General features: G+C 41.0%; 1 protein-coding gene across 2 annotated transcripts in view; it reads left to right on the top strand.

Moving 5' to 3' along the window:
* AGPAT4 (1-acylglycerol-3-phosphate O-acyltransferase 4) overlaps positions 1-13354 on the top strand; it is a 183168-nt gene that overhangs the window by 162704 nt on the left and 7110 nt on the right. For both annotated transcript variants that reach the window (XM_069070390.1, XM_069070391.1), the window contains 2 exons: positions 3110-3185; positions 13093-13291. In XM_069070390.1, the coding sequence (XP_068926491.1) occupies positions 3110-3185; positions 13093-13291 (275 nt within the window). The remainder of the gene's footprint in view (positions 1-3109; positions 3186-13092; positions 13292-13354) is intronic.

Genomic DNA, 13354 nt, shown 5'->3' with positions numbered 1-13354 from the left:
GGGCAGCAAGGGATAGAGCCCTGGGCCTGGAGTCAGAAAGGCTTCTCTTTCTGAGTTCATATCCAGTCTCAAGACACTAACTAGCTGTGGGACCCTGAGAAAGTCAGCCGCCTCAGTTTCCTCATCTGTCAAATGAGCTGGAGAAGGAAATGGTGAACTACTCCAATATCTCTTCCAAGAAAACCCCAAAATTGGGTTACGGAGAATTAGACACAAAGGAACAGCCACAACAAGAAGTTTAGAAGTCACATCCACAAACCTTAGCTATCTGTAATGAAGTTGAAAATCAAAACCCAAGTCTCCCCTCCCCCCAAAAAAGGTCTGTTAATAGTCCAGAAATGTGTCACAGAGTAAATTCACTAAAGCTGATGTGTTTTACTCACAGGAGAGTTTCTCAACCTTCAGAGGCTATATGATCATCTTTTAGCAAAATGCTATTCTAGAAAGTTTGACTTTCCAGCCTAAAGAAAATCAGAAACAACAAATTTGGTGTGTACGTGTGTCTTTATGAACATGAATGTGTCAGACAACAATAAGATGAGACAGCTCTTAGTAAGAAGACAGACAAATCACAAATATCCTCAGCTGTAACTAAAAGAGCACTTTATGGCAGGGGTGGGGAACTGCGGCCTTGAGGCCACACGTGGCCCTCTAGGGCCTCAGGTACAGCTCTTTGACTGAATCCAAACTTCACATAACAAATCCCCTTAATAAAAGGATTTGTTCCATAAAACTTGGAGCCAGTCAAAAGGCCCTAGAGGAACATATGTGACCTTGAGGATGCAGGTTCCCTATCCCTGGTTTAGGGCATTCTTGTATGACAAAGCCTTGTTACACTACAGTGGCCCTTTTTAGGGCTCAGCATAACAGCTGATGTTGGTAAGGATGTCCCTCAGTGATGACCATAAAAAGAAAGTTAACTTACATTCTTTATACTCTAAGAAGGCAGTAAAGTATATTAAACACATTTATGTTCTACATTCTGAAGCTTAGAGCATTTTCTCTGTGGCCTTGGGCATTCATGCCGTCTGTCCTTGGGCCTCAGTCTTCTGATCTGTCAAATGCAGGATCTGGCCCAGCTGATCTCTTCTGGCTCTGGAGCTGTGGTTCTGTGATCCATTCCAGATACTAGGGGAGAGGAAAAATGACCCACAATTTTAGTTCTTTCATTTGGGAAGCTCATTTTACTTGGACCACCTTATTCCCAAGCAATGCTAAATAAATAAGGTTGGCATTTGTATAATCATTGATAGATTAGTAAGAAACTTGAAAACTAGGGAGATTGGTTGGTCCTGATGATGAACTATTTATCATCCCTTAAAGGGTACAAGGATTGTAGCAAATTGTCCTACTGTATAATGGACTCTCATATCCCGCATGTGTTTATAAGTGTGTAATCAGGTTGAAATGAGTATCAGGGGTTGCCTCAAAGAGGAGAGAAATCCCAGGAGTCCAGTAATTGGAGGGATATGTGTGGAATCTTGACAGAGACAGTCCCAGAGGCATGGCCTTGGCTAGGATAAGGTAGATTTACAAGCTAATTGTATGTATAATTGCTTCAGGTCTTCTATTAAAAATTTAATTTTAAAGTAGCAATAGGCTGAGCCACTTTATTCTTCCCTTCCAGCTGCCTCCTTGAATTCCAGGTCAGCCCCACATCATCACTGCAGATTAGGGCTTCTCTAGAGTCCTTGGTCCAGCGCCACTGGGCTGCAAGTACACAACAGAGAAGCTAGTCTGCTTCCTACTCTGTGTGCTCCCTATGCTCTCTTCCAGGCTGTGTACAAATGCATCCAGAAACCTCTTCATTCAGCAGACATTTATTAAGCACCTACTGTATGAAGCACTATGCCAGTTGCTACATGAAATAAGAAGTTTGAAATAACATGTAGTCTCCATCATATGTATATGTTTATACACACATGTATACATATATATTTTAATAAGTGGATAAGATAAGCACATAGCTAGAATATACTATATTATATGATAAAAAAAGACATTAAAGGACATAGGGAAGGGTGAAAGGTTAAGGGAGGGAGGGGATGAGATCATTAATCTTGCTGGTCAGTTGTGTCTGATTCTTTGTGGCCCCATTTGGAATTTTCTTGGCAAGCATATTAGAGTAGTTTGCCATTTCCTTCTCCAGCTCATTTGACAGATGAGGAAACTGAGGCAAACAAGGTTAAGTGACTTGCCCATGGTCACACAGATAATAAATGTCAGAGGCTGGATATAAACTCAGGAAGATGAGTCTTCCTCACACCAGGTCTTCCTGATTCCATACCCAGCACTCTATCCACAAGCTACCCTGGATAGCTTTAAAAATATGAGTTGGACTTTCAAAGGAACTTTGATATGCAGAGTACTGCCTCAGAAATGATCCATATTTGAGGAGTTAAAGCATCAGTTTTAAAAGGACTCAGTTATTTTGGATTCTTGTCACTCGGTCAAGGCAGGGGATGGCAGGCAGAATTAGAAATATAGTTTGCCCCACTTCGGGAAAGGATGTGAATCTGTGTCATTGAATCAAGCATTTTAGGCATGATTTAAAATCCCACACTAGTGTTTTGGTCCCATGCTCCCAAAATACATGTACTGAATTTGCCAATTCCTATTAATTTAATTTCCTATTTTGTTTTCAGAAATGGCTCCATGTGAACTATTTAAAAGCTGCAAGCACTTTTGTCTCTGAACCATTAAATCCAGTGGGATATTATTTTGGGAGGCAGATCAAGTCTGACTGGAGCACTTAATCCATTGACAAAAATCCCCGGGCAGACTTAGAGTTGAAACTTCCATGCTCTGACCTGGCTTTAGCTTTTATTTAGAAATCTTATAATCCTTTTCATTGCCCAAGAGGGCAGTAAAGTCATCTATTCCAAAGTTTCCCATCAACCATGTTTTCATCAAATGTGCCTGTAGGATTTTGCTTTGGCTTTCCATTTTTCAATTAAAAGGATGAGGTTGGAATTTAGAATTCAGAAGTGCAGCCTCTTTGAAAGACCACACAAAAATGGTGGCTGTTATCATAAGTAACTTGTTCCTTCTAAATACTCAAGTAGCTTGGACTGGCCTGATCTTTGCTCCTGTTTCTTTGCTTCTGCAGAAGGATTCCATTAGAAGAAGTCCCAGAAGATGAAGAGCAGTGTTCCAGATGGCTCCATAAGCTCTATCAAGAGAAGGTCAGTTGGCTGTTTTGGAAGCAGCCTGAGCTCTCATAATGGTTTAGAAGGCATTTAAATAATTAATTTCTCCCTGCAGCAAGAGACAGCTTGAGATGGGCTGCTAGTATCAGGTGGCTGAAATGGTGCCTTTCCCCTTGGCACATTCTCATATACAGTCAGCTCTCCATTGTTCTAGGGCTAATCAGCCAATTTGTAGCCTGCTTTATCCCTTTGTTTCTGCTTTCCTTTTCTCCGTGGCCTAATTTTTCCACTATCTTCCCATTAAAGTTCATTAGACCTTCCCTCAAGGGATGGGGAGGGTAAACACAAATCAGCCAGAGTTAATTCTTTTTTTTTTTGGAGGACAATTGGGGTTGTGACTTGCCCAAAGTCATATGGCTAGTAAGTATGTCAAGTGTCTGAGGCTGGATTTGAACTCAGGTTCTCCTGTCTCCAGGGCCGATGCTCTATTCACTGTGCCACCTAGCTGCCCCCAGAGTTAATTCCTTTTTTTTTTTTGTTAAAACAATCAGGGTTAAGTAACTTGCTCAAGGCACATGGCCAGTTATTTTTGTGTGGGTGCCTAGTATCTGAGGCCGGAACCGATCCCAGGTCTCCCAATGCTGGGGCTGGCACTCTTACTCACTGTGCCAGCTGGCTGCCCCTAAGAATTTGGGGTTACGTAACTTGCTCAAGGTTACACGGCCAGTTATTTTGTGTGGGTGTTAAGTATCTGAGACCAGAACTGATTCCAGGACTCCTGACTCTGGGGCTGGTGCTCTTACTCACTGCGCCACCTGGCCACCCCCCCCCCCCAAGTTAATTCTTGATAGTATGAGTGGCTAAAGGAAAATTTGGTCCAGACACTGAAAATAATAAATAAGATATAAGGATTTTTTTGGTCAGTCAACAAGTATTTATTTGTTTGTTTGTCATTTAAACCACACACCAATGTATTATATATTTTGAATATTCATTTAAAAACTTTTTTGAGTTCTGAATTCTCTCCCTTCCTCCAACACCTCTCTACACCCATTGAGAAGACAAACAACAATATCAAACATACACGTAAAGTCACTAAGCTTTAAGTTTGAGAAGCATCTTGTAAGACAAACAGTACACAGAAGGGCTGCTAGCACAAGTTCACTCTTGATCTGGTCAGACAGGAAAGACACTAAGAAGGGGTTAATAATCTTACTTTATTCTAGTCTAGTTTCTCAGGAAGAGGATTGCTGATAATGGGAGGGCAAACTCCTATAGCATTTCCTAATCACCCTTCTCACAGAGGCCCGTGGGAAGTGGGGGAAACTAGTCCTATGTCTCAGTGGGGTCAGTCGAGACAGGCACAACTTGTACATCCCCTTAAATCCCCTCAAGACTCAATGTGGGCCAGTTGAGGCAAACACAGGTTCCCCCCAAGCCTTGATGGAGGCCAATCACAGCACACAGCATTCCAGCTTGTGCATTCAACCCTAAGGTTCCCCCTAATCCTTAAAGGGGTCCAGTTGAGGTACACACAGCATTTGTGCATTCAACCCTAAGGTTCCCCATTCACTGACCACCGACCACCTGCTTTATAGAGGCAACAGACAAAGAAGGCATATTGCCAGCAATAGCCTCATAAGTTTACATCACCCCATCCCTGTATCTCACTATGCAGTCGTAGTGGAAATTTATAGTATTTATCATTATTTAATGCTGAGCAAGCATGGTAGAGATGTCTTGAACTGTAACCATGGGAACTCGTATCTAATACCTGGGAATAAGAGATTATTATGGCTATGGATTCTGGAAGATTGAACTCTAAGAAATAATAACAAAAATTTACATTACACACACTAAAATCCACCTTACTCTAAAATTCACCTTACACTTCTGTAGAATATATATATTTATACTTTCCAAGACTCCAAACCAACAACCAGAGATAAACCAGAATTGATTCTCATTATTTAGGTAACTAATTTGGGAGCTAATTTCTCTCATCACATTCCTCTTCTACCATCAACTATATGGACACCAATTTGTACATTGTAGAAATACTTTGTGCTTAAAGGTCTGGTGGGAAAAGAAAAGAAAGCATGGGTGGTACATTTGAGGACATTACGATCTCCATTTATTCAGCAAATATTTATTTAATGACAACTAGGGAATGAAGAGGAGAGAACACTGGGCTTGGAGTCAGGAAGACCTGGCCATAGTAATTTACTATCTGTGTGACACTGAACCACTGCTTGCCTCTGTTTCTTCATTTATATCTATGAAATGGAAATAGTAATAACCTCTACCTTCTAGTCTTGTTGTAAGGCTTAAATGAGATAATTATTTGTAAAGCCCTTTACAATTATTAAAAGCAATATATAAATGGTGGCTGTTATGAGCAAGGCACTGTTCTAAACATTGAAGGAATATAAAGATGAATAATGCACAATTCATGATCTCAAGAAGTTTTCAGTCCTGCAAAGCTTTCAGTCTTGGGCAGATATGATATGGAGACAGGAATTGTCTGTGCTTAGGGAGATTTGGAAGACTTCAGAGGAAACAGTCACATATAAGCTGGATCTTAAAATGTTGGTAGAAGTTTGACAGGCAGAGATTGATGCAAAGAAGGGCATTCTAGGCAAGGGGCACAGCCCAAGCAAAGGCACAAAGGTGAGAAAACACAAATGTGTTTGATTCCCAGCAAGGAATCTAGTGGGAAGGAGCAGTTGGAAGAACATCTAACAAGTAGGTTGTACTTTAAGGAACAGTAGAATATAAGGCTAGCAAAGTAGACTGGAGACAAGTAGGGAAGATTCTTGCATGCCTTGTGAAAATGTTGGCTTCTACTGGCATATCCCCTATGAAATTGCCTTTGCAATGAATGTAATGAAATCATTACATTATGACCAAACTCTTCTAGGAAGTAGTGAAGCCTCAGTATAATATTGTTGGATGAGTATCCATTTATGAATATTATGGCATGGTAGGCACTTAATAAATGTTTATTAAATGATTGATTGATTTCTCCTAGAACTACCAGTGAATATAGCCAGATGATTCTTGGCTGGAGAATGGTTGCTCAGCATTAAAGGCTCTCAATAGTCTGCCTTAGACAAGGAAGAGAGGGGGGCAGCCAGGTAGCACAGCCAGTAAGAGCACCCGCTCCAGTGTTCAGATGACCTGGAGATCGAATCCGGGCTCCGACACTTAGCACCCACCCAGAAACACCTGGCTGTTCAACCTTGAGCAAGTTACTTAACCCCAATTGCTTAGGGGCAGCCAGGTGGCTCAGCGAGTAAGAGCACCGGCTCCAGTGTTGGGATGACCTGGATCAAATTCGGACTCAGATACTCAGCACCACACCCAGAAATAACTGGCCATGTAACCTTGAGCAAGTTACTTAACCCTGATTGCTTTCAAAAAAAAGAGAGAAAAAGAAAAGGAAGAGGAATACTTGTTCCCTCTTGTTCCCAAGTGGATGGCTGAGGAAAATGGTAACAAGGACAGGTAGTGAAGGGTGAATACAAAAGTCTGGCATGATCCTCTGAGACTTGAGTTAGGATGACTAAAGCTCAGGATAAGCCGAGGCTGACAGATGAAGGGCAACAAAAAAAGGTTGAAGATTTGCTGTTGCTGTTGTTCATTAACTATACTGGAGAAAAAGGGGAATCCAAAATAGAATTTAGATTGAGAGCTAAAGGGACCTTAAAGGCTGTAGAGTTGAGCCCTCTCATTTCACAGATGAGAAAATTGAGACAGAAAGATTAAGTGACTTGCCTAGAGTCGTAGTGCTAGTAAGTGACTGAGGCTGTATTCAAACTCGGGTCTTCCTGATTCCACATTCAGTATTCTACCCGCTCTGGGGAAGCTAGGTGGCACAGGAGCTCTGCACTTGGAGTCAGGAAGACTCATCTTCCAGAGTTCAAATCTGGTCTCAGATACTTCCTAGCTGTGTGACTCTGGGCAAGTCATTTAACCCTGCTTGCCTCAGTTTCCCCATCTGTCAAATGAGCTGAAGAAGGAAATGGCAAATCACTCCAGTATCTTTGCAGAGAAAACCCCAAATGGGGTCACAAAGAGTTGAACACAACTGAAATGACTGAATAGCAATATTCTACCAACTATGCCACTGAGCTGTAGATAGAATGATATCCAGGACTGAAAATATAATAGCAAGGGGTCCTTAACTTGGGGGTTTGTGAAATTATTTTTTAAAATATTTTAATAACTATGCTTTATTATAATTGGTTTCATTTGTAATATTTAATAATAACAATTAGTAATTCCTTTTGATAATAAAACTTGTAATTCCTTTTGATGACTAAATTCAGTATAATTTTATATTTTATTTTGTGCATTTAAAAGCACATGCCTGGGAGGGAACCAGAGGGACACCAGATTAGATTGCCAGAGGAGTACATTACCCGCAAACCAAAGGCTAAGAGCTTTGTCTGTCTGGGGACTCTGGCCCACTCAGAACACCTAAGGAGACCTGGGTTCTTTTCTGAGCAGCAGGATTCAGAGATTTTGATAAGTTCAGAGAAGGGCCATCAGCATGACAAAGGGGTTTTTGATCATTCCATAGGAGCTAGGTGGTATAGCAGATAGGGTGTGGGACTTGAAGTCTGGAAGACTGGAGTTTGAATCCTGCCTCAGAAACTTTATTAGCTGTATGACCCCAAGCAAGTCACTTAGTTTCCCTTAGCCTGAATTTTCTTTTTTTTTTCTTTTTGGAGGGCAGTTGGGGTTAAGTGACTTGCCCAAGGTCACACAGCTATTTTTTGTGTAAAGTGTCTGAGGCCAGATCTGAACCCAGGTCCTACTGACTCCAGGGCCGGTGCTCTATTCACTGTGTCACCGAGCTGCCCCGAGCCTGAATTTTCTAATCTATGAAAATGAGGAATATATATAAAATTATAATATAGCTAAAATTTTTGAGAATCAAATAAATTAATATATGTAAAGTGCTTTGCAAACCTTAAAAAGGTTATTTAAATGTGAACTACTATTGTCATTACCTGTAAAATGCAAAGGGTAAATTAGACCTCTAAGGTAGATAGGTGTGTATAAGCAAGCACCCTAGCACACCCAGGATGGCCTTCTTTGCTAAAGGAAAAACAATGTTTAAAGGGGTCAACAGATAATTACAGATAAATAGAAAATACAAGCAGAGAAATTAGCGCAGAGATTCAACAGACAGGGCTCCTACTGTCTAAACAAAGTAAAACAACCACCTACATATACCACCGAAGGTGAGAGCACAAACCTCTGAGTAGTGGGGGAGGGCCTCTTAATAAACAGCTACTCAGAATTCCGTCCAGAGAATCAAAAGGTCTTTCTCATAAGGCACCCCCAAAACAATGCCAGCCTCCCAGAACAAAGACTCGACCCCTGATTGGCTCAGAGCCAGAAGGCACAAAATCTAATTGACTCAGCACAGCTGTGAATTATCAGCGTTCAAAGGCAATTAATCTTTCAGATGTTTAAAATTTAGCCTGAGCCTAGGAAACAACTCCAGGGAAAAAAAATCCTACTTTGCTTATACTTACAAGGTGGTACAGTAGATAAAGCATTGTACTTGGAATTAAGAGTGCCTCAATTGGTATCTAGCCTCAGACACTACAGTTATCCCTTACACATTGTGACTTCCTCCATCACAGTTTCAATATATCATGGGTCAGCATAAGAAATTAAATGGGAATTTTGGAGAATTATTTGGGGAAGCTGAAGATAACATGCAAAGGCCAGCACATGACACACAGAGTTTAGAAACTCAGAAATGCATAAGGTATATGTATAGTATTGTATAATATCAATGTTCATACAATAATAATTCAGACTTCTTCTTTGGTATGGAGGGAGGGCCAAAAAATTTTGCATGAATTTTTCCAGGAGACAGGGGCGCCACCCCTAACCCCTGCAATGTGGAAGGATTAACTGTAGTCTGACCCTGGGCAATTGACTAAAATTCTATTTGCCTCCTTTTTGTCATCTCTAAGATGGGAATGATAATAGCATCCACCTCACAGGGATGTTGGGAAGAGAAAGTGAGATAATATTTGCCACGCATTTTGCAAACCTTAAAGTGCTATATAAATGCTAGCTGTTATAATACTCTTCTAGTTCTGACAGTCACTTTTCTTCACTATTTACCGTGTTTCCCAGATAATAAGACCTATCCCGAAAATAAGCCCTCCCCTTACTGTGTAAGATCCCTCTAAAATAAGCCCTCCCCCGAAAATAAGCCCTATTGATATTGCTACTGTAGTGAAGGTGATCCCCTGCGCTACACGCTACATTACGGTACCCTCTGTATGCACCGTCCCCCCCCCCCCCGGGTGAAACACACGCTGCGCTCCAAGCTGCATCCAATCAGAGCTGCAGCAGTGAGCGCGTCATCCTGTTCTTCCCCAGTGATTTGCTTATTGAATGAAGGTACATTTTTTTGTTCACATTTACCTGTTTATTAAAATTGCTGTCAATGTTCATTAAAATAAGCCCTCCCCTGAAAATAAGCCCTCTGGTGTTTTTCTGTCCAAAAAAATAATAAGACAGTGTCTTATTATCGGGGAAACACGGTATCTACTCACATAGACCAATTATGTCCTCCCTAGCCATCCAGTTTTCCTCCTATGGCCTCAGTCTATAACCAGACACACTCAAAGTAATATGCACATGGATGGGGGCAGGGAGGGAGGGCAAAAGCCAATCTAAGAGGGACGGGAAAGTATATTGCATAGCTAATTGATTTTAATCCAGCTCATTTGAATTGATGCCAGGCCTTGAGCTGTACTTTTGTGTGTGTGGTGAGCTTAAGGCTTATTTTTATGTAAGAAAAGCTCAGAGTTTATTTTCCTCTGTGTGGTGATTTATTTCCTGTTACCCAAAAAGCACTGACCACTCTGTGACCACCCTGTTCAGCTTAGTTTCCAATCTCTTCACTCAAAGCTTGTATTAGAGATAACTATCTGATTGATTATGAGTTCTTCACAGCCTTGGTCACAATCTGACCAGAAGCTGCAAAATCACAGGATTTGAAAGTTGGAAATGACCTCTACAGTGACCGTCTTCTCTAACTTGAACTCAAAAAAAAATTTCCAATATAACATACCTGACGGGGAGGGTCTTAAACCTTTACATGAAGACCTCCAACAAGGAGGAATCCATCACTTCTCAAGCTCAGTGTTAGAGAGCTTTTCCTGAGATTGTGTTTAAAGTTGCTTTTCTACAACTTCTACCCATGGCTCCTGCGTCTGACCTCTAGAGCCAAGTGAAAGAAGGCTACTTTTCCTTCTACTTTACAGTCTTTCAAATACCTGAAGACAGAGAAGAAAACTGCCCTTCTCCCTCACTTTTGGGGGGGGGGTGGAATTGAGGTTAAGTGACTTGCCCAGGATCACACAGCTAATAAGTGTCTGAGGCTAGATTCAAACTTGAAGATGAGTCTTCCTGACAACATGTTAAGCAGTCTATCTGCTGCACCACCCAGCTGTGGAAGGTCAATAAGATAGTAAATATGAATAAGACAGTAAATACTAGACTTGGGGTTTGAATCCAGTTCTCCTGATAACAAGTCCAATTTGTCCATTAAATACCATATTGGAATTTTGCTTGAAGTCAACTTTATTATGAACTGGTTGTTAAAAAAGAGATTGTCTGTTGAATTTAAGGTTAGTAGAAGAAAATCACTTTTGCAATGTCTTGATAAAGAGTGTATGCCATCCATGGATGCAAAAGGGAAACCATTATTCTCCATCTTTTTGCTTTTTGGAGGGCAGTTGGGGTTAAGTGACTTACCCAAGGTCACACGGCTAGTTTTTGTGTTAAGTGTCTGAGGCCAGATTTGAACTCAAGTCTTCCTGACTCCATGGCCAGTGATCTATTCACTGCACAACCTAGCCACCCCCTAGGGAAACCATTATTGTTATGTAGAGTCAATGAAATGGGAGGCATCAAGAGAGGATTTTATAAACCATTTGTATGATGACATAATTGTTCATTTACCCCCAAGAAACCAATATGGAGGATTCCTAACATTTTCTATTCACTCAAATGGCTTGGAATTAGTTTATTTTTTTAGCTTAAATGAATCTTTTCATCATCAGAAATTTTATCTGCCTGCCCTCCTATCTTGCATTTGCTTAGTGTTTTATGTTCCACCAACACTCTCACATGTGTGCCATAGTGTATGGGATGTTGGATTGGGAATGAGTAAAAACTGGGTTTGAATCCCATTTCTGACATCTGATAGCTATGTTACTTAATCTCTCTGTGCCCCAGTATCATTTGTAAAATGGAGATTGTAATATCTTTAATAATAGGGTGGTCATGATGTTTAAAGGAAGGGTGTATCGAAAATGCTTGGCAAATATCATTTACTATTTTTTTCATTCTTGTTATATGATGGCATTCAGATAGAAATGTCTGATGACAAGTTCCTGTCTTGCTATTATCCTGTAGCTAATGGATAGATCTCTGGGCCTGGAGTCAGGAACACTTGATGTTAATTCTGCCTCAAACACTTACCAGCTGTGTGACTCTGGGCAAGTCACTTTAACCTTTTGTCTTCCTCAGTTTCCACATCTGTAAAATGGGGATGATAAAACCATTTACATTGCAGGGTTCTTATGAGGATGTCATGAGATATTTGTGAAGCTCTTAGTGCAGTTCCTAACACATGCAAATGTATTATAGGTTGTATATAAATGTTTATTTATTTCCCTATTATCTTTTATATTTAATGTTCTTCTAGCTGTTGTACAGTTGATAAAATGACAACATTTTGTAACTGAATAAGAGTATTGGGATACTAAGTTGAGTAATATATTCAGTGACATATTTTTGAGTTTTCTTCTCATGTAGTTTTTATTTCTTCCCCTAGATATTTTCCTGATTTTTCAGTCCCTGGAAACTGTGCATATTCAATATGGCAGCCTCTATTAAAGACTCCATCAAATTTTTATCATAAACTTTGTGTCTGGGTACTTGTGGGCAACAGTTCTGTTTGTAATGATACTTTAATTCCAGGAAAGTTTATTTGCTAAATACCAAGGAATATTTTGGTGATTATATTTGTAATATGGGGATTTGTCTTCTATTAACAGTTTACATAGAGAGTTCTTGATGTATAATTTCAATAATAATAGCTAGCATTTGTACAATGCCAGGCTCTCTGCTAAGTGCTTTTAAAAATATTATTTCCTTCCTTACAACAATTCTGGAGGTAAATGCTATTTTCATCCTTATTTGACAGTTGAAGAAACTGAGGCAGATGGGAGTTAAGTGACTTGTCCAAGGTTAGACTTGAGGCCAGATTTGAAAAAACCAAGATGAGTCTTCCTGGTTCCAAACCCAGTGCTTTATCCACTACGCTACTTACTGGGGAATCAGGAAGACTTGAGTTCAAATCCAAGCTCAGATATTTACTAGCTGTGTGACCTTGGTCAAGTCACTTAACCTCTGTTTGCTGAGGAGGCATCTACATAGCTCAATGGATAGAGCACTGGGCCTGGAGTCAGGAAGACCTGTGTTTGGATCAAGCTTCAAACACTTACTAGCTGGTCAAGTCACTTAACCTGTTTGCTTTAATTCACTGGAGAAGGAAATAACAAACTGGGCCAACATGTTTGCCAAGAAAACCCAGTGGTCCATGAAGTCATGAAGAGTCAGACACGACTGGACAATAACAATAATTATAATTTACCGTGTTTGATTTCCTTTGTAATCCTGTGTATTGTAGGCACTTTAGAATGTTATTCAGAGAGGGAGTCCTTGGGCTTCATCAGTCTTTCTCAGAGGTCCAGAAGTTGGAGGGCCCCCACCCCTTGCCCTAGGGAGCTTTTTGTTCAGGACTGCCTCTAGTCCAGTGAGCGAAGATGCTGGCACCCCCTGTCCTCCCCCCCCCCGCATGTGAGTTAATAGTTGTACCCCTTTGTCCTCCCAGGATGCCTTTCAGGAGGGATACTACAGGACAGGAGCATATCCTGGCACCCCCATTGTACCCCCTCGGCGACCCTGGACTCTCCTGATTTGGCTTTTCTGGGCTTTGCTGCTGCTGTACCCCTTGTTCCAACTGGTGGTTAACATGATCAGCAGCGGCTCTTCCCTGACCCTGGCCAGCTTCGCCCTCGTCATCTTTGTGGGTAAGTGAGGGGGCCGATGCACGGGCCATGCAAGTGGGGGGTGGGAGTGAGTGAGCAGGCTCG

Source organism: Petaurus breviceps, unplaced genomic scaffold, assembly GCF_028583685.1.
Source record: "Petaurus breviceps papuanus isolate PSGF00001 unplaced genomic scaffold, PetGlider_PUasm1.0 90808, whole genome shotgun sequence".
Classification (NCBI taxonomy): domain Eukaryota; kingdom Metazoa; phylum Chordata; class Mammalia; order Diprotodontia; family Petauridae; genus Petaurus; species Petaurus breviceps.
This window is presented reverse-complemented; position numbering and strand designations above follow the sequence as displayed.